General features: G+C 37.4%; 1 protein-coding gene across 4 annotated transcripts in view; it reads right to left on the bottom strand.

Moving 5' to 3' along the window:
- LOC110379729 (sodium/potassium/calcium exchanger Nckx30C) overlaps positions 1 to 19810 on the bottom strand; it is a 76459-nt gene that overhangs the window by 9937 nt on the left and 46712 nt on the right. For 3 of the 4 annotated variants that reach the window (XM_064037986.1, XM_064037985.1, XM_021339492.3), the window contains 4 exons: positions 16692 to 16857; positions 5977 to 6173; positions 3585 to 3723; positions 2978 to 3230 (listed from right to left, as the gene is read on the bottom strand). In XM_064037986.1, coding sequence (XP_063894056.1) covers positions 2978 to 3230; positions 3585 to 3723; positions 5977 to 6173; positions 16692 to 16857 — 755 coding nt within the window. The remainder of the gene's footprint in view (positions 1 to 2977; positions 3231 to 3584; positions 3724 to 5976; positions 6174 to 16691; positions 16858 to 19810) is intronic. The other variant, XM_064037984.1, reaches the window with a different exon arrangement.

Here is a 19810-nt window from a genome sequence, read left to right on the forward strand (position 1 = left end):
TGCTTATGACTACATTCAGACGAAATGTTTAAAGTAAATGTATTGTTTCGGCTCTCAAGGGGTGATCCGGTTCAAATACTTACAAAATTGGGTCAGAGATCTTATCCTGTGACCCGGTTATGTAAGCATGGCATGCCTTTCGATATTTTCGTAACAGGCCTCTGCATATTTCTTAAATGGCCGATTAACACAATTGCTTCTATTGTAATCAATTTGCTTGGTTGGACTTTTGAGTTCTTAGTCGTTTGTTTTGAGTAGTGGAACATTGATGTTAGCTGTTGTTTTTGTTCGATTTTTGTTTACACTTAGATATTGCAATTTGCAAACTTCAGAATCGATAGGTCGGCCGATAGTTGTTCTGATTGTTGGCTGATTTGAGGTAATTGTGAATTCAAACTTTTAAGTCGATCTTAAATTGGCCGGATACCTGATCGTTGCAATGTGTACACTTATTCATCTCCATATTGATTTATGAGCAATATTGGCCGACTAAAAGTTTGCACTAGGTATATGTGGATTCTTAGTTGCCATGAAAGTATTAGGAAACAAACATATGTAGAATTGAAAAAATATCTTTGGAAAAAATAGTATATTTTTAACTTAAAATCAATGCTTTCTATATAAACCGTATTGTGAAGGGTAGGTATCAAATATAAAATTAGTGTTACAAGGCCGACGGTGTCAGGTGGGTGCCAGCTCACAAAGTTCAAGAGTTCATACAAGGTTAAGAGGGCAAGGTATTGTTGTAAGAAACCCTTGTATACCAAGGTAACTAATACAATTTTCGATGCAGTAAAAGTAATATGTACTTACTAATATTACGCTAAACTACGCAAAAACTACTAAAGCGATTTAAACGAAGATATTGTAGAGCCTGAGAAAGGACATGGGGTATTTTTTGAGTTTGCGGCAAGGGTTTCTCCCAGAACGTGGGTGAAACCGCGGGGAAGACCTAGCTAAGTATATGTATCTTAGAGTTGAGAGTGCACTCTCTGTGTCTCACGTGTTTGTGTAGAAGACGCCTGTTATTGTACGACAGATTTTTTCTGCCCATATTGTGACAATGTGTCGCGTGCATACTGTCGGTTCTCCTACAAAAATCAGTTAGTGTGACAGATCTGTAAAGGCATTTTTCAAGACGTGCTCTCGCTGTGGCGGCATATTGGGCTGACATAGTGTAGTCTCAATATATGACATGTCATCGACACTAAAGAAGAAGACCTGACAACCTAAAAACTCATATCATAATTTTGCGAAAACTCAGAAAACACCGCCAGGAGACCAGAATACCAATGACTTCTTGACTACAAAAACCCCGATGCATTTGCAACACTTTTAAAATACATCCGCAGTTCCTACCATCTGCTCTGCGCAGAAAAAGCCAGCAATTTCACATCTACCCTCGGTTTTGGCTTCGCTCCAAGCTGAGTAGGTAAGCACTTAAGATGGCGTCCGTTATTTAAGGTGTGTACAGTTAAGAATTTTCTTATCTAAGAACACAGTTCGCGAAGTTCCCATTTGATTACGTTATTTATTTTGTAGCTCGGAGTGAGAAGCTGATGATTTTATATATCTTGTTAGTACTGTACATATTGGGAAATTAGAGGTCTCTAGTATTACTTTCTTGAATAAAACAGCATGCCTGGTTATTTAGGGCTACGGGGTTCTTCAAAACAGTTACTACAGCGTTGCGCTCTATATGAAACGAAGGTGCATTTTAGTTCGTAAACGTCTGTCCGTTCCTCCCACTGTCCTTATAATGGGATGATTTTAATACAAGAAATGCCTTATTATCCAAAACGAAAAGAGGTACCCAGCAAGCAACTACCTAACTAATGAAGTTTTGATTTCATATAGAGATCAGATTTTTTTTATAAATGAGATAGAAGCATACTTCAAAAAGAAGCACCGTTATTTAGAATAAATACTTTTTTGTATTTTCATAAAGTCATAAAACCTTATTTCCAATACGATAATATTATGGTACAGGTATTTTATGAAAGCAATTCAGATTATTCCCATAGCTAATCAGAGAATACAATCATGTTCATATTAATGACGCTCGAGGAATCGGCCAAATATTTTCCCCCAATTATAAACATTCTTGATTATATATTGTTGAGCAAGATTTGGGTCTTTTATACTTAAGGAACAAAGTTTTCCGAGGTTTTATTTTGAATTAGGACTGAAATAATTGAAAATCTTTATTGTTATTATAAAACTGAAGTTTGTTTGTTTGTTTGTTGAGAGTCCTGATCCAATTGGTAGTAATGGTTGGGTTTAAAAAATTGAGGCTGCTTTTTATTCGAGTGCGTGAAGTGGCTTACGAGACGCTGGTGTAATTACCTAAATCTACCTAAAAATACGACATTAAATTAAGCTTAGATACACCACAGTTTCCAGCTGAAATAATCATGATGATAAAATAAGAATTCCATCAAAGAGAAACCCTATTTTTCCCAAAAGTCGTATAACTCTTTAGAGCCGAAAATTTGGCACGACCATGCAGGAGTTCCCGTAAGAGATTCTTGTGTAAAGTATTCGACAGGCGGAATGTGGCCAGCTTAAATATCAATTTGGGTTGCAATAGCTGAAATAGCATTTATCAAATAGTTTGTATTTCTCTTGAGGCGAAGAGCTGCAGTGCAGACTGGGAATTCGAAGTTTGTACTGCAATGCTTAACGCTAAAGATAATGTCTGTTTTAATATTCGTTGGTGTAAGTTTTGGTGTAAGTTTAATGTAAAGTAATGCAGATATCGTTTCTTTACGTAATGGCGAATTTTGATGATCTTATTTTTATGTCAAAATTATCAAACTGTTTGTTGTGCTTAAGGATTCAATCGTCTACGAACTCTCAGGCTCAATACATGAAATAAACCTAAAGTAAGCATGAAAAAGTGTTCACCTACAATTATATTTTATAAAGTCCAAAATTTTCAAAAAAATAAACAAGATATGTAGGTATAAACACTTACCCAACAGTAACATCAAAAATATTACTGCCAACTGAGCTGGAGACGGCCATGTCTCCAAAACCCTTTCTGGCCACGATGACGGACGTGATGAGGTCAGGTACCGAGGTCCCCGCAGCCAGGAGCGTCAGCCCCATGACCTCGGGAGGCACGTGGGCCGTCGCTCCCGCCACGTTCGCCCACCACACCATCAGGTAGGAGAAGAAAGCTATCCAAACTATTGACCCTATAAATGTTACGGGGAAAAATCTTTTCCCTGGAAACAAAATGAAGGTATGTTAATATACGTGACATTGAACATTCCTTGCTTTTTTCCAATATCCAAAACTAAGAAGGTCTCAATAGATTTTACTAAATTGTTATCATGTATGCTGCTTAGCAAAAACGTTTAAGATCCACTTTGTTTTAAATACTCTATCAAGTGAACAATTTTAAAACCACCATAATCATCGTTATAGGTACATCGATACACTTTTCTGCGACTCTATTTTGCCAAGAGTCCTTCAAAGAGTCCTTAATATTTAGGGATGAGAATATAACCAACATAATCAAACCCAAACTGTTAAGGATGGAAATATACTCCAGCCAATTGAATTTAAATATTGATTACCTTTAGGAGTTCTAGTGTCTGGGAGGGTCATCCAGAGCGGGAAGACAATGGGTGCGACTAACAGATACGTCACTCGCTTGCGGAACCCTGACGGCCACGACATGTCCAGCGGCGTCGTGTCCTCGTCCAGGTCCCCTATCTGAAACAAGAGGAAAGAACACGCATATAATTAAATTAATTAATCCTACTCAATGCCTTCATTTTTGTGGAGTTTATGTGGAGCAAATAGGACACAATTTTATTATTTGCCTGACAACATGATCTGACAATAATTTTGGAGAGCTTTATACATTTCAAGTATCTGAGAGAAAGGTGCAGTAAATTAGGGATTTACAGCGTAGCTATCAGCCGAAAGGGGCACGTATCTTTGAAACACCTAAATACTCCGACATGACCGTCAAAAACAGCAGATTGGATGTTAAAAACAGATACCTCAATACTACTAAATTCTAACCTCATAAAAGAAAAACTATTTCAAAGTTAAAACAGGCGGTAAGGCACGAAACTAGGTTAAAACACAATAAATTTAACTACAAAGGGTTGGTACCATCACGAGGACCCAATTTTGGCATTCTATTATGGAGACCCACGCATAAACCTTTACATAGTTGAGAGAACAGTTATTATGAAAAGTTTTACAGGAACAAGGTATTTGGGCTGGGCCTGTCGGGAACATAACCGTTTTAGATTTATTACTGCCTAGGCCCAGTTCCTTTACCTGGTAATTATAGTACTGGACATGTAAGTTTCTTTCAGTAAAGAATGCTGGAATATTAAAAGGGATCCGGAATGCAGTTCTGAAAAAGAAGGATGTTACACATATGTCGGGATGTCTCTTTCACTGTATTTTCGTAACGCGTCTCTTCAGAAGACAGGTAAAGCTATAATTTGTGATATACATGTTTTATGTTCTTTGTATGGCTAAAATATTTGGCTAGGTATAGTAGCAATTTAGTAATCTTCGGTTTTAACAGTCAGGATTTACCAACTTAAGTCGGTAAACATATGCATTGGAATTTCAAAACTTACGAAATAGATCTAAAAACGTTCAGACAGCATAATGAAAAAAAACCTCATCAAAATTATTTCTGAAATGTTAGAAGCATTTGTATCGACGTACAAGTGATTGACTGGCTCCATATAATCCCAGTTGGCACACATCTCTGCCGTCAATGTCGATTTGAAACAAAAACAAAAGACGAATATTTATCATACCGGGATCGGGGATTTGTAGAACCATTTGGATTTAAATCTGTATTGTCAGACATGAATGGCAGTGCGTAATGGAGGGATACGAGATGTCAGAAAATTAATTACGAAAATAATGTTAAAAGTAATGATTATGTGGATGGTAAGCTCTCTGTACTGGCAAGAGGAAAATTCCAATGGACTATACCTTAGATCAGGCTCTGAAATAAACATTGACCCCCTTACTTATAAAATCTCTAATCACCTTCTAAGCAACATTTTAACTAATCACTGCTTAAAGTCTTAAGTAGTGATTAAATGTTAGTTAAGACATGCTTAAGCAAGGTTTACAAGTAAGAATTTTCTTAAACAGCCCTTAAGTATTACTTATATTTAATTCACGTTTATAAGTTAGGGGGTGAATGTTTGGTATAAGGCGTTTTTAATCTTTCCCATAAAAGTCAAGATGATACAGACAATTTTCTGTTATTATATCAACTTCACTTTCACACTGTTAATATACCAATTTCATTCCGATCCAAAACTCAGGATGTAACACATTTGTTAAACAAACAACACAATTCAGATATCACGACATGTTTGCTCGCCCAAACAACCGAAACAGTCGCATACATCACTTTAACACATTTCATTTTCAGGGCCAACGCGAGAAATCTGTGGGGTGACCAAAAAACCGAATAGGTGCTAACAAAAACTCCATAACCAACTGCGCATATTACTGGGTCCATGATTCAGGTCGTTGAGTCAATTAATCATTTGCCACATTCTGCAGAAGGAAGGACATTGCCGGGACCATAAATCTCTAGGATCGAACAAAGGTTACGTTTATCTTGATATGACAGGATTTTGAGCACAATCGTCCCAGTTTTTCTATTAAGGAACTGAGTAATTTGTATGTTGTGGATTTGGGTCTTGAAGATTTAGTTGTCCAATGTATGATAAGATCTGATTGGCATTTGACATCACTGGTTTTCTGGCCGTTGCATTACCCAGTTTACTCGCTGATCTAGGTACAAATTTATCTTCAAACATCATCATCCTCGTCATCATTATACCTATTGTAATGATTCAAAACAAAATAACAAAGTCCATCAGAAAACTGAAAATGGATCACATATTTTATAGTACTTACTTATAAGCGGCAATGTAAAAAATACTGCCTACAAAATGTATACATTCTTACCTCTTCTATAGCATCTAACTGGACATCCCCGATCCCGCCGTTGGGCAGGTCCAGGGGCGTCTCCTTGGCTTGCGCGACTGCTGCCGAGTGCCTCGCAGCGGCCGCGCCAGCCCCGCCCGCGGTCGGCCGCGTGGCTTCAAGCAGCACCTTTAACGACGCTATTGCATGTAGCTGCGTCGCCTTCTCGTCTACTTTACCTGAGAACAAGGAAGATGGGATTGGTGCATGATGGCTAGATTGTATTTTGGGTTATTTGTCCTGCTGGTCCGTTTTTAATTTTGCCGTATTGATGTGAAGAAGAGTGTAAGAAAAATGTTAAAGTCCGAATCCAAATTGGTTGGCTGTGGTGGGTTTTCCGAAGTATAATGCTAAACGGTACGGTACCTATCTGAAAACTGAGAATAGGAAATCGGACAACGAGGCGTAGGGTGTGCTCAGGTGTGAACCAACACAAAACATGGTGGGTGCATACACACAATTCAAATCTATTCCATCACCCTTGAAGTCCGGCAAGCTCAAAGATCAAACTTCAGACAACACGAAGCTAATTTAAGTTGAAGAAAATCACACAGCTGCAGAAACCCCGTTTCAAACTGACACAGCAAAACTATTCCACATCTTGAAAATCCAACAATAGGCCCACATTTTCATACAAAACATTTACGGCTAAGTTTAATACTGTTACAAATAGTTTGTGGAATAATCTCATTCTATCTGCGTCGTATCCTAACTTGTCTGGTGGAGAGCCACAATTCGCATTGTACTACTTCTGTTTGACCTATTTAACGCAACAAGTACAATGTATGTTTCAGTCCAACCTAGTTTGAGTGCTTCAAGAGTTTAAATGCTGCATTTGGTTATTATGAGAAGTGGGCGGTTTCATTTTGAAGTGAAATGTGGATTTCTGTGCTGCATTTTATGGTCGCTGGCTTTGGTTCGTGACTTTGTTCATGATTATTCTCATTATTCTCATCTTTATTTTCTCTTGTCAGCTTTTTTACTGTCCCACTGCAGGGCACAGGCCTTTTCTCATGCCGAGACGTATGCCACGTTTGCTCAATGCGGGTTAGCAATTTGTCATGTCATGTTCTTCTTTCTTTTTCTTGCTTTCAATCAGATCATTTCAAAATTTATATTCTTGCAACCGGTACTATATAGTTTTAACGATCCAGTACAGCGTTATGTCACCTATCTTCTGAACTCTTGGCATATTATTGCGAAAACCTTATACAAGAACAAGTCAAATAAATAAAGGTCATCCAAACTATTTTTTGCCCTTGTCACTGCCCAGACGTCCTCAAAAAGGTACATAATGTATCATGCATCATGTTTTTGCCGTATCCCCAGCTAAATTAACCGCCAACAACTTATGCGTATATTTTTAACCTTCATCATCCGCTGTCAAAGGGCCAAGACACTTCTTTGGGCGGCTTATCGGTACTTCGACAGGGGAATTTTAAAGTACCAAGGAGCTTAGGGGCTTTGGAGAAGTTAAGAAATGGTATTCGGTATTGCGCATTTTTTTATGGCGCGGTAAGTTATGTACAGATGGCTTATATATCTGTCGGAGAGAGTCAATAGTACGGACACCAAACGAGACGCAAGCGCGCCCTCTGGTGGCGTTTCCGGTGAAACAACATTTTGGCGCGCTTGGCAGAGTCGTGGCGGTCAGCGTGGCGTCCGCGGAGCTCAGTCTTGGTTCAGTCTTGGTCGAGGCTTCGTCGAGTCTTCGTGGAGTCGTCGCGTTACTGCCTTTCGTTACGTGTAGTGTATCTAGTGTTATTGCCTAGCGTTGTAGTACCTAAACTTATTGTAAAGTGTCTTGAGATTTTTGTATTGTAATGGTTCTTCTAACCTAACAGACAGACATGTGTTGCTGGGGAGTTTGTTCCGCCATTTCTTCTCCCCAGACAAAACACATAGGAAGTGGCGAAGGGCGGGCATTTTGGGGGCTGTCTTTTGTTCTGACTAATTTGAATAAGCGTTTGAGTTTTTAGTTTGTTTGAGTTTTGAGTTTCTTTGAGTTATCTCTTTGCTCGATTACCCTAACTGATGTCGGACGATAGTGCCATCCTGATGACGCCTCCGACATATCTAATGCTGTGATTATCAGAATGTTTTATAGAACTATATTTTATTTGGATTTATTTGTTTTCTGATTTTTTTTTATAACAAGAATTATGACCAGAGATGTCAATGGCCTCGACCGTGTTACACGAGACTTGCATAACTTGCGAAATACTCATGAAAAATAGGCAAATACCTACTTATGGAAAAAATTAAAGAAAAGTTCCAGCTATAATCATATTACAATAATTGCTGCAATATGACTTGATTTTTTGAAGAAACAATTCAATAAATAATTGTCTAATAGATTTTATAATCTTGTATTTATACCAAACCAATAGGATCCTTCCGAGACATTTACGACAACACAAGGTAATCAATGCATTCTAATCTCCTATCGGTTGCAACTGCAGTTACGGTCAGTCGTAACTTATGGGATAAGGCCACAAATGACCACAGGCGGCACTTAGTATCGATAGGTCGTTAGCTTATCGCGTAGTTAGGCAGCTGTGACCTACGCTGAGCTGGAATCTTGGAACTATTTCGAGTTGTTTCGGGTTTGAACAACAAATCTTGGATCAGTTTCGAGTAATTTTGATTGTGATCAACAAATGTGATTTTTTTGGTATATGTATATACATACGTATAAGTATATATCAAAAAATATATGAGATATCGTTGCCTGATTTTATTCTCGAAACAGGCTATAAGAAAAAAAGTTTTTTTTAAAGGATAGGTGATCACAAAAATAAAAGGTAAATACAATGCAATTCAATGCAAATAAATAGTTAGGTTAACATTACAGTACATTGTAGGTAAACAAGGATTGTAGAAAACTTCAGAGGTGACACATGACGATACATACGAGCGTTATACAAATTCTCGTCACGGCATATAAAACAACAGTAACCCTACTGCACCACAAAATAAGTTTCACATAAAACTATAGCAAATAATCTTCGAACCCAACATTAAGTATTGACCTACCCACTCTAAATAGCAGGTTGCTACAACCGATTGTTTGTGTACCTGCCATATGAAAACGGAATCGATAGCTTAGCTCCTCGTCGGTCAAGGTGGGGTCAACAACGGGGCTCTTTACCTTAGGTCGCTTTCTGAAGCTTTTGCGATAGAATATTGTAAGACTTAGTAGTATTTTTAGTACTGTGTGATTTGTGAATGCGTTTTCTTTTGTGTTATTGAATGGTTTACATATATTAAGGGCTGATTTTTCAATAGTAAGATAAGTTTTGTCTGTGAAATAAAAATAGCTGTGAAATATTTTCTATAAATAAGCTGCCAACTCGCAATTTTTATTTAGAAGTTATCTGAGTATTGAAAAATCAGCCCTTAGTACAGAATTCTTCTTAAAATCTCATGACATGGAATAAAATGTTATTTTCAGTCACCATTCAGAAGTTTAGGGCTGTACCGTACATCAGTACTGAAAATCCTTAAAATCTCAGTTGACCAAGAATAATGAAGCTTCATTTTGAAAATTGAGAACATTTAACGAAGGTGTTCGTTATCCTTTATTATTCATTATAATTAATTTTGAAATTATAATGTGTGTTTGCAAATGTTTGCACAATATCATCCATAAGGAACCTACGACGGTGTTTTATTAGATAGGTATTATTTATTGGTTAATTAATAACAAACATGTAAGTCGAACATGTACTTTAATTTACCGAGACCTCGGGTAATTTGTTACCACAGATAACTTTTTTACTCATTCATGTTAAAACTGCAGAACTGAGATACGATGAGATTTTTATATAAAGAATAGCTTTTGATTACAAAGTAACTAACAATAGTAAACGACTTACCTATTTAACACTGTTTTTTTGTCTTTATGTTAGCTTGTTCAAGCACTCTTTGACTGAATCTCCAAGCTTTATAATATAAATAAAATGAAATCCTGGCGTCTTTAAAAGTTTTGTGACGTGTAAAAGTCCAAAGTGATGTAATGTCCAACTTGCAAAATAAACGATTTCATTTCATTTCACTTTCCTCAACATAGAACTGAAAACTTAGAAACACTGACAAGTTTTATTTAACATTTCAACTACGGGTATTCGGCTTAAGATACTTCATTGTGTATCAGAAACGCGTGAATCTGTAACACTAACGCGTAAAGTGTAACAAATGTGTTTACACCTGAACTCACGCCGTTTTAAACGACGAACCAACTTAGCTTGTCTTCGTAGTAAAAGGTAAATAACTATGTATAGCCATTATTCAATACATGTCCTGTATACGAAGAAACATCAATGAAAATTTGAATTTGAATTTTCAGATCAGACCAGCCAGTAGGTAGTTCCTGACATTAGCTCATCGTCCAAAAAAAGTCTTCAGAGCTTTATGATATTTAACTTTTTAACTTAACATTAAACTCGTAAATCGTATCTTTAACTTAATTACATACTTCATTATTATTTACGTATTTGAAAATGCGTGAATCCATAACAAAAACGCGTGAAGTGTAACAAATGTGTTTACACCTGAACTCGCGCCGTTTTAGACGACACCCACTCTACTCATCTTCGTAGTAAAAGGTAGGGTCACCGGCGCGCCGCTAATTTTAACCGGGAAGTTATTTTTACCCGGTTTAGACAAAGAAACATGAATCAAAACATTTTTTTAAATTAAACCATTAGTTCTTAGGATTAGCTCATTAAAAAAAAATATTTGTATAAATTAAAACCTGTTGTTATCAGCTCAAAACCGTTTTAAGAAAAATTACTATTTAATGAACATTGTACTTAAATAACTTCGTATACGTATTGGAAAACGCGTGAATCCATAACACAAACGCGTGAATCCATAACACAAACGCGTGAAGTGTAACAAATGTGTTTACACCTGAACTCGCGCCGTTTTAGACGACACCCACTCTACTCATCTTCGTAGTAAAAGGTAGGGTCACCGGCGCGCCGCTAATTTTAACCGGGAAGTTATTTTTACCCGGTTTACCTGAATGAGTCGGTCTATAGCCGGGTAGATGGAGAATTTGGCCGTTTCAGTACGAATTGGGTTTGTTTTTGGATTTTTGAGTTTAAAAACAAGATTGTTTTTGGAAATTGAATGCTTAGAAATTTTAAATTAGTTGACGGTTTTGAAAGCAGTTTCAATAGATATCTACTGTACATAACTGAAGAGATTATTTGTTTTCTAATCTCAAGAACTGCTGGTTGTATTTGAAAAACATTTATTCTGTTATAACGCCAATTTTCAATTCGCTAGAAACATCCCCCACGGGACGCTACTAAAACGGCTGGCAGAAGATTATACCATTACAAAAAACACATTACATACTTCATATTGTTATGTAAAGAAAAAAATATTCCCTATAATATAATATTCCTTATCAGAAACAATATACTTCAGCGTGTACGAAGCACTTCATTTTACAAGATGCCTGTATCCCGATATTACTTTTGTCTTCCTTCGTACAAGCAATATGGCCGTTTATTCTTATAGGCTTCTGAATCTTTCGACATAAGCCGTGTGTAATAAAGACGTAAATCTATATTATAATGTTATGAAAAAATATATTCATAACGATACATGATAGGTAGCTTTTTGTTTTTTTTTTTAACGACGTCAAAAATCATCAAATGACCCCTCCCGCTGTGGGTTAGCAGCGGTGAGGGAGTGTCAGACTCTTACTGACTAAAAACGGTCGTGTTCCGTCATAGGCCTTTTATGTACCAGGGCCGCGGTATCTCTTTCGAACAACCCGCAGCATGATAGGTAGCTTAGCTCTACGAGTAAGTCATAGTGAAACAAATATTATGTAGTAACATCTTTGTAACCTATGAACACAAATTAAAAAGCTTTGACCTTGACTTTGTCATCTGGTTATTTATTCATTTAAACCTTAATATACAATTTTGAAACTCTCATTTTAACGGCTGAAATTATTTTGATAGACTTGGCAGAAATACAGCAAGCATCAGAGTAACATTTTTATAAGCTACATTATCTATTTTTTTGTAATTTATATAAAGTTATAGAAAAACATTGTAATCCTACTAATATTATAAACGCGAAAGTTTGTATGTATGGATGTATGGATGTATGGATGTTTGTTACTCTTTCACGCAAAAACTACTGAATGGATTTTAATGAAACTTTACAGTAATATAGCTTATACATCAGAATAACACATAGGCTACAATTTGTAAACATATTGTTCGAAATACTAAACCTGCGCAGACGAAGTCGCGGGCACCAGCTAGTAGAATATAATTTATTTGTTTCAAATATGGTTACAATTTTATAGGTCTTAAAACTCAATTACGTCTCTACAAATTTCGAAAATAGTACCTAACAAATGATATTTTCAAATACTTTAATTATTTACCACTTAATTATCAGATACATTTACTTTACCCAATGTCCAAAGTTTTCGTTCCATTTTCTTGACTGTAGAATGCGCACACGCAGGATTTAGTAACGAAACGTACACCATGAATACAAAACATTTAGTACATTACATTACTAATGCCCGAATGTGCCAGTTTGTCTTCTTCGTCTTCTTGTAGACAGAAGTCTTGAAATCTTCTTATCTTCAGAAGCTCTTTTTGATTTTTGAAGAGTTAAAATACGGGTACATACTCATATATGACATTGCATCTCAAGCCTAAATTAAATATGTAGGGTAGGGGTAATCTGATTTGAGGAGAAGGAAATTATCGCGAGAATATAACAAAATATAAGTCATTTTATCTGTTCGGTAGCTACAATGCCACAGACAGACATAAATACAAACGCACACGTGAAAAATGCTGATTGATTATTAAAAATTGTTTATAACTTCCGTTTATTTTAACATAGCTTTTTATATTTTTTTAATAAATACTGATTTATTTCAACTTATAACCTCCAAAATAATTCAGGCTGAAAAATATTATTCGATTATAAATATACATTAAGTATCATATTGAATTAAACTTTTTAGATAAAACATGTTTTTAATAGTAGCGTCATCTGTTAGAACTTTGTTTTAAAACTTTGCTGAAACGTGTGAAAGTTGAAAAGTGAGAGAAAATTCAATTTATCGAATGCAATTCAATTTATTTACACGTAACTTAAATAAAATGGTTTAAAGCTCGCTAGTCACATTCATCAGTGAAGAACAATAAAAAATCTGCAGTGGAAATAAAATAGAAGAATAGAATAGAATAAAAATACTGAAAAGTCTTTCGAAAAACAATACGATCCTAGTTTGGGTAATAAGTAATCCTTCTCCGTTGAAACATTTGTTTTCATGGTTTGGATCATTTTTATTTATAACCAAATGTACCCATACCTACAAACAAAATACTCCTAAAACCTAATCCTTCAGGGAAACCCATAGCAATCTTTTCCATAACAAAAACGTCTCATAAACTCCTATCTACGTGCTCCCCAAGACGTGGCAAGACAAAGTGTAGTACTATTCATTGACGTACATACCTACTGCAGTGAACCCATAGAGAAGAACATGACTAGCGGAGGTGCCATAAAAGAAAATCGCCTAAGAAAGTCATCATCCTCAGAGCCTTTTCCCAATCATGTTGGGGTCTTCTTCTGACTACCCGTAACGACTGCCAAGGATGTTCAATGATAGCCGGGACCTACAGTTTAACGTGCCATCCGAAACACAGTCAATGGTGTTACTTAGAAAGTACATACAAACTTAGAAAAGTTGCATTGGTACTTGCCTGACCCGCGCCCTCATACTTGAGAGGTTGGTCCTTTACCTGCTAGGCCACCACGCAATCGCCTAAGAAAGTAGCAAGCCAAAATGCGGGTGAGCGGGGAAGAGGAACGTTACTGTCTTCGCTCTTACACCTTCTTTGGACCCGAATTTTTTTTGTAGGTAATACCAAAAATCGTTGATAGATGTCTCAAAGAACCCAAACGCTTCACTCAAAGTTCACACCATGCCATTGGTGCCATTTTGTTCATACGTATTTGACCTAGAAGAAGGTGCCTGACCTACCAGCATTATGGTCTCTCCGCTCGTCTTTCCCTACTCCATGAGTAAACCACATTGCGTGTTAGAAAGGCAATCTCAGATGGGCAGATAGCCTGGTACTCTATATTCGCTATTTGCAATTAGTTCTATGCGTGACTCTGTGACCTATACTTGGAAACGAAGCAGTTCTTCTGTAATTTGCGATGGGTAGTCGGTAGACAAGATTGGTATCTTGTGATAAACAGTTGCGGTGGCTGAGGAATTAAACCTAAGCCTTGTATGTTCAATTATATACCTCTAACTGAACGATTATTTTTGAGAATTATAAATTGTTGATTAAGTATTGTTTTACTGATAGTGTCAGAAGGAGGTCAATGTTTTTCGAGAGTACCTGTGTGTGTGTAGAACTTCTCTGGCACGTTACATAGCCTAAACGATTTGGTGGAGTTTTGCCCGAAGAGTAATACATATTTTTCTGAGTATTATTCCAAAGATATTCTGAGAATAATTTATCGTTCATCATGTTGTTTGTATGACATTTTTAGATTAAGGCGAGGAATTGGTCAACAATAATTCCATAACCGGCACGCGCATCTAAGGCGCCAAAAGGGGTCGGAGCGTCTGAGCGGGGCGAGGATAACAATACGCGCGCTAGCTTATAACTAAAAGTCGTAAGCGACAAAATGGTTTTGTAATTTTATTATTTAGAAATGATAATTTGATAAAAAATCCTTCTACAATTTTAAAGAGTATGTATATACTCAACTACTAAAAAAGTTAAGAGGCTTTAATCGGTCCCGTTTGCCCATAATATGTGAATCTCTTTTTAAAAAGAGGTATGTTTGATATATTTTTCTCTGTTATAAAAGTTACCTAATCATGTTTATATCATGAACTTTCAGGTAACCAAGTCGTATTTTGATCCGTTTTGTATTTACTGAGAAAAATTGACATCCTTGGCGCCAAAAATTCCAATTCGTCCTCTTAACGGAAAATATATAGAATAGAAGAAGTACATACTAGCTCGCTTCGCTCATCACTCGTTTGACAGTTGTCAAAACGACACACAGCTGGACATAAAATTGGGACCCCGTATCCTAACTTCTAAAATTCACACCACAACCTACTGTTTTTTGACATATCATAGCTGTTGCTATATGTTAAACAGGCCTTCTATAAAACCCTACAAACATACCAAGCGCTACTCTTAAAGATATCAATGCTATGATCGTCGGTGCGTCTAATGCACTTCTTAAGCATTTCCTAAGTATGACTCGAGTAAGCTTCTGTTGTAGCCTACATAGCATTGTATGGTTGGCAGTGTGATGGCTCACTGGCTTTTTCGCAGTGTTTTATGAACTCCAAACGATTTAAAGGAGGTTTGAATGTAAACAGCGTTTTGTGATTGCAAAGCAGAGTGCGGTCCTCCCTGTAAAAAATGTTTTTGATATTCCGTGATAGCCAATTTTTGATAAATGAAAAACGTTTTGTGAATGGTTCCGTATTAGTCCGAATTATTTACCGTAGATGTGCTTAATTTGATGTTAATTTGTTGTGAGTAGTTTAAGGGATTGTCTTAGATATTCAAAACAATATTTTATCATTCAACTGAACAGGAATTAATTTCAAAAATATGTCGTACTCGGGGCCTAGATTACAAAGACGTGTGTTCACTTAGACCAATTTATATGATACCTTATTTACCTAAATATACATTCTAATTTAGAATAATCGTTTATCTGTCTCAAGTGAGTGTTGCAAGCGTTACGTAGGTGAAAATGTTTTTTTCTGTTAATTGATTATAATAATTTTAATTCGATACTTAATGGTTGCGTGGCAAGGTTTCTCACGTAAGGCAGTAGGTACGACATTAAGTTCGGGTCACTGATGATAAATTGCTTTTTAAATATAATATCGTGGGTTAATTACGTTGAGATTTTGTAAATGGTAATAAAATGTAGGAGTTAGAGAATTCATTTTTTGTCGACCCATTTTCCGTGCACGTAAGTGTAATTGTGACGACATGCTCATTGTTCGGTTTTCTATAGAGCTATTTCTTTATTTGTGCCTTTTGCCGCCAATAGGCTTGGTATAACAAAACTAGCGTAATAAAAGTGCAATTAGGACCTGGCTCTTTAAGGAAAATTATTGTGGTATTTTGGAATAACTTTACTATTATGTAAAACCACAAGATGTGACCAGCCGAAGGTTTATTAGTAGAGAAAACTTAAGGCTTTATTTATGATCACTTATGTATGTATATTCTTTAAAAATATAATTTCGGATCATCCTGCTATCTCCCGCGTCCCGAGGGAACCGCTTTCCATACCCAGACAAAATATAACCAATGACATTCCCAAATAGAGAGGCTGTCTATTGGTATAGAAATTCGAAAATCGGTTGTGAAGATCCAAAGATTTACCCCTGCAATATCACTAACTCACAAACTTCTACTGCTTATAATGTTGATTAATATACATCATGTCCTGAATCTTTTCTCAACTGTGTTGGGGTCGGCTTCCAGTATCACTGGATTCAGCTAAGTACCAGTGTTTCATAATGTCAATTTACGAAGATGGATAATGATTTTACCAAACAATTGACCATCAGTTAATTTATCATCAGCGACTCAAAAACCTCTTAACCTAAGTGTAAAGTGAATGCGAAGCTGCGTGCGTACCTAACTCACCGTCATGCATGGGATCGATGGTGTGAATCATAAGCTGCAGCAGACCATGACGGAACTTGGCGGCGGGAGGCGGGCCCTTGCTGGGTCCTGCTGACGGCGGTGCGGTTGCCGTGTTCGTCCCCACTGATGTCTCGCTTGAGGTGGTTGCGTTGCCGTGCTGTGGGCAAAACGGGAAGGTTAGAGGGGTACTTAAGGCTTCTTTGTTATAGAACGAGCTCTGATCAAGTAACTGCTGTTCTGAATACGGCAGTGTGAAAGTGCTGTACTTAACAGTAAAACGTACAAAACAATATTATGCATGTCTGAGATATCAAATGTCTGACTTCAGAGCAACATAGTTACTCGACGAGAGCTTGTTTGCTTGTATATTTTTATCATCGTGAAACGGAGAACAGTAGATTGGTATATTTTTTAGTACTTAGAATCTGAATGTATAAAAAATGTTTTTTTCTATATTGAGCAAAATTGCTTTCAGTGTTTGTGTCATCATAAGTATGTTTTCGGCATAGTCTACGGCGTGGCGTGCATGTAAAATAAAACTTAAAAAATTAACAGATCAATTTCACATGATTTTTTTAAGTTCATATTTGTCTTCTTTTTAGATTCAATTCAACTTTAGCTATAAAAATAAAACCAACTGTAGCACATTTTTTAAACCTTTGTATTTTCCCTACTTTAATTCAGACCTTAACACCTACAAAATAAAGTGCAATATCACATAAACCACTTTAGCTTACATCTCCGGATTGCATCCATCGCTTCACTTGTACATACGAGGTCCATCAGTCGAGTTAGTTACGCCGCGATGGACATAATTCGTTCGCGTTAATGGACCAGCGTCGGAAACGTGTTCGCTTTATGAAAGCTCCTATAGTCTGGGATATGGTAAGTGACTTCAAGTTTGAATACGCTTTTGGAGTGCTATTTTCATGGAGTAAGGAAAGATAGTGGAGATGCCATGAAGAAGGTAGGTCAGGCTTGTAGGTCAAGTAACGTACGGTACGGTACGAGGCGTTCGGGTTGTCACAAATTGGTCTTGATGCATAGTTGCTGTTACAGCCTTTTTATCGTCCCACTGCTGGGCACAGGCCTCCTCTCACGCGGAGAAGGAACTTAGAAAAGTTGCAAAGTTGCACCTGGAATCGAACCCACACCCACATACTCGAGAGGTTGGTTCTTTACCCACTAGGTCTCCACGACTTCCTTGACTTGATGCATTGAATATATTGTGAAATGTTAATTTCGCTACTAGATATATTATAATAAGCACTTTTACGCCTGAGACACAGGTTTTTACCTAGTTCATCTTACATCTCATCTCATATCTTACATCTGCACTTTTTAGAATTAAGCGAAATATTGTAAAATTATGTACAAAGTGAAATATTAAACGATTGATTGATTGATTGATTGATTGATGATTTTATTTTGAAAATAATGGGCGAGTGCCATAGAAAGTGTACAAGGGCGGAGCTAGTAACACCCGCATTTTAGCACGCTACTTTCTTAGAAGACTTTGCGTTGTGACATCTCCGCTCGTAATTTTGTTCTCCTTGGCTCTTCGGATTATTTATTTATTTATTTATTTTTATTTAAAATACTTTTTGCACATTGTACAACGGCGGACTTAACGCCTTAGGCGTTCTCTGCCAGTCTACCTTTGGGTGGTGGTAAAATAGAAGTGGTAGATGCAACACAATTTGAGCATCAGTGGAAGATAATAAAAAATATATATTTATGCATATATAAACATAATATATATATATATATATATATATATGTGGGAACGTCAGAAGGGGCCTCGCGGCGGTCCTGGCTGTCACTTTCCATCGTTTGCGTTGCAACCACCAGAATTCAAAAATAAAGGCACGATTGTATAGTCCAATGTTCCATTATTTGGTTTCCTCATCATTTTATTCACAATTGCACACAATCAGTAAGATGGAATGAGATTTCGAGCCAATAGGTTAGTATGTGCACAATTCAGTTGGCACCTGTCACCAGAATGACTGCTGCCATCACTCGTCGTGACACTTACTACTCTATTCGGGGTTACCCGCTCATAATTTTAATGTTATAAACGCGCCGACACGGCCGTCCTGCATTATCACACGTCCTCGTGTGTATCGGTTTCATCTTACAGTCTACTCCGTTCGGCCTCCCTGACCCCTCAAATGACTCCCTTTGTCCATGTTGTACATCTTACAGTAGTTATAAATTTGAAGTCCAAACGCAACAAAATGTTTCCCTAAAGTCACACATTTCCGAAAGTCAATGCCACACGGGCCAATCACTGCCACATAGGTTTGTCATTGCCACAGAGGCTAATCATTGCCACACAGGATACTTATTGCCACGCAGGCTAGTCGTTGCCACACAGGCCAGTTATTGCCACACAGGCTAGTCGTTGCCACACAGGCTAGTCGTTGCCACACAGGCTAGTCATGCCACACAGGCTAGTCATGCCACACAGGCCAGTTATTGCCACACAGGCTAGTCGTTGCCACACAGGCTAGTCATTGTCACACAGGCTAGTAGCTGTCACACAGGGTTCCCTTAGCCAAGCTATCAGACACATGTTACCAACTGTACCACGATGTATACGGGTCTCTTCCTGGTCACCCTGATGCCGTCACACAGGCCAACGAGTCTCTTCCAGGTCACCCCAATACCCATCATAGGTACAGCTTAAAACCAATAAAAACAACAGTACCGCAGACTTTACACAAGTCTCTTCTTGGTCACCCCAATGCCATCACGCAGGCCAACGGGTCTTTTTCAAGTCACCCCGATATCCGTTATTGGTACAACTTAGCGCCAAATGTTACCAAAAATCTATCGTCTGATGCACGTTCAATCAATCAATGACGCAAAAACTGATTTATTCTAACTTGAGGTTTTAATTTTTAACGCGATTGAAACTGCCTCAAGTTTACAAATGTCGTATGACAAATAACCTCAACATAAAGCAAAAATGGATCGATCTCACCGGTTGTCCACTCAAAGTGCGTGACGATGCGCACATTATACAGCGGCTTCACGCTCGCAGGCACCACGGAGATGCACGAGCACCGACACTCTAAACTCACGATGACACGTCAAGCTCCGCA

The sequence above is a fragment of the Helicoverpa armigera genome, chromosome 15 (genome assembly GCF_030705265.1).
Source record: "Helicoverpa armigera isolate CAAS_96S chromosome 15, ASM3070526v1, whole genome shotgun sequence".
Lineage (NCBI taxonomy): Eukaryota > Metazoa > Arthropoda > Insecta > Lepidoptera > Noctuidae > Helicoverpa > Helicoverpa armigera.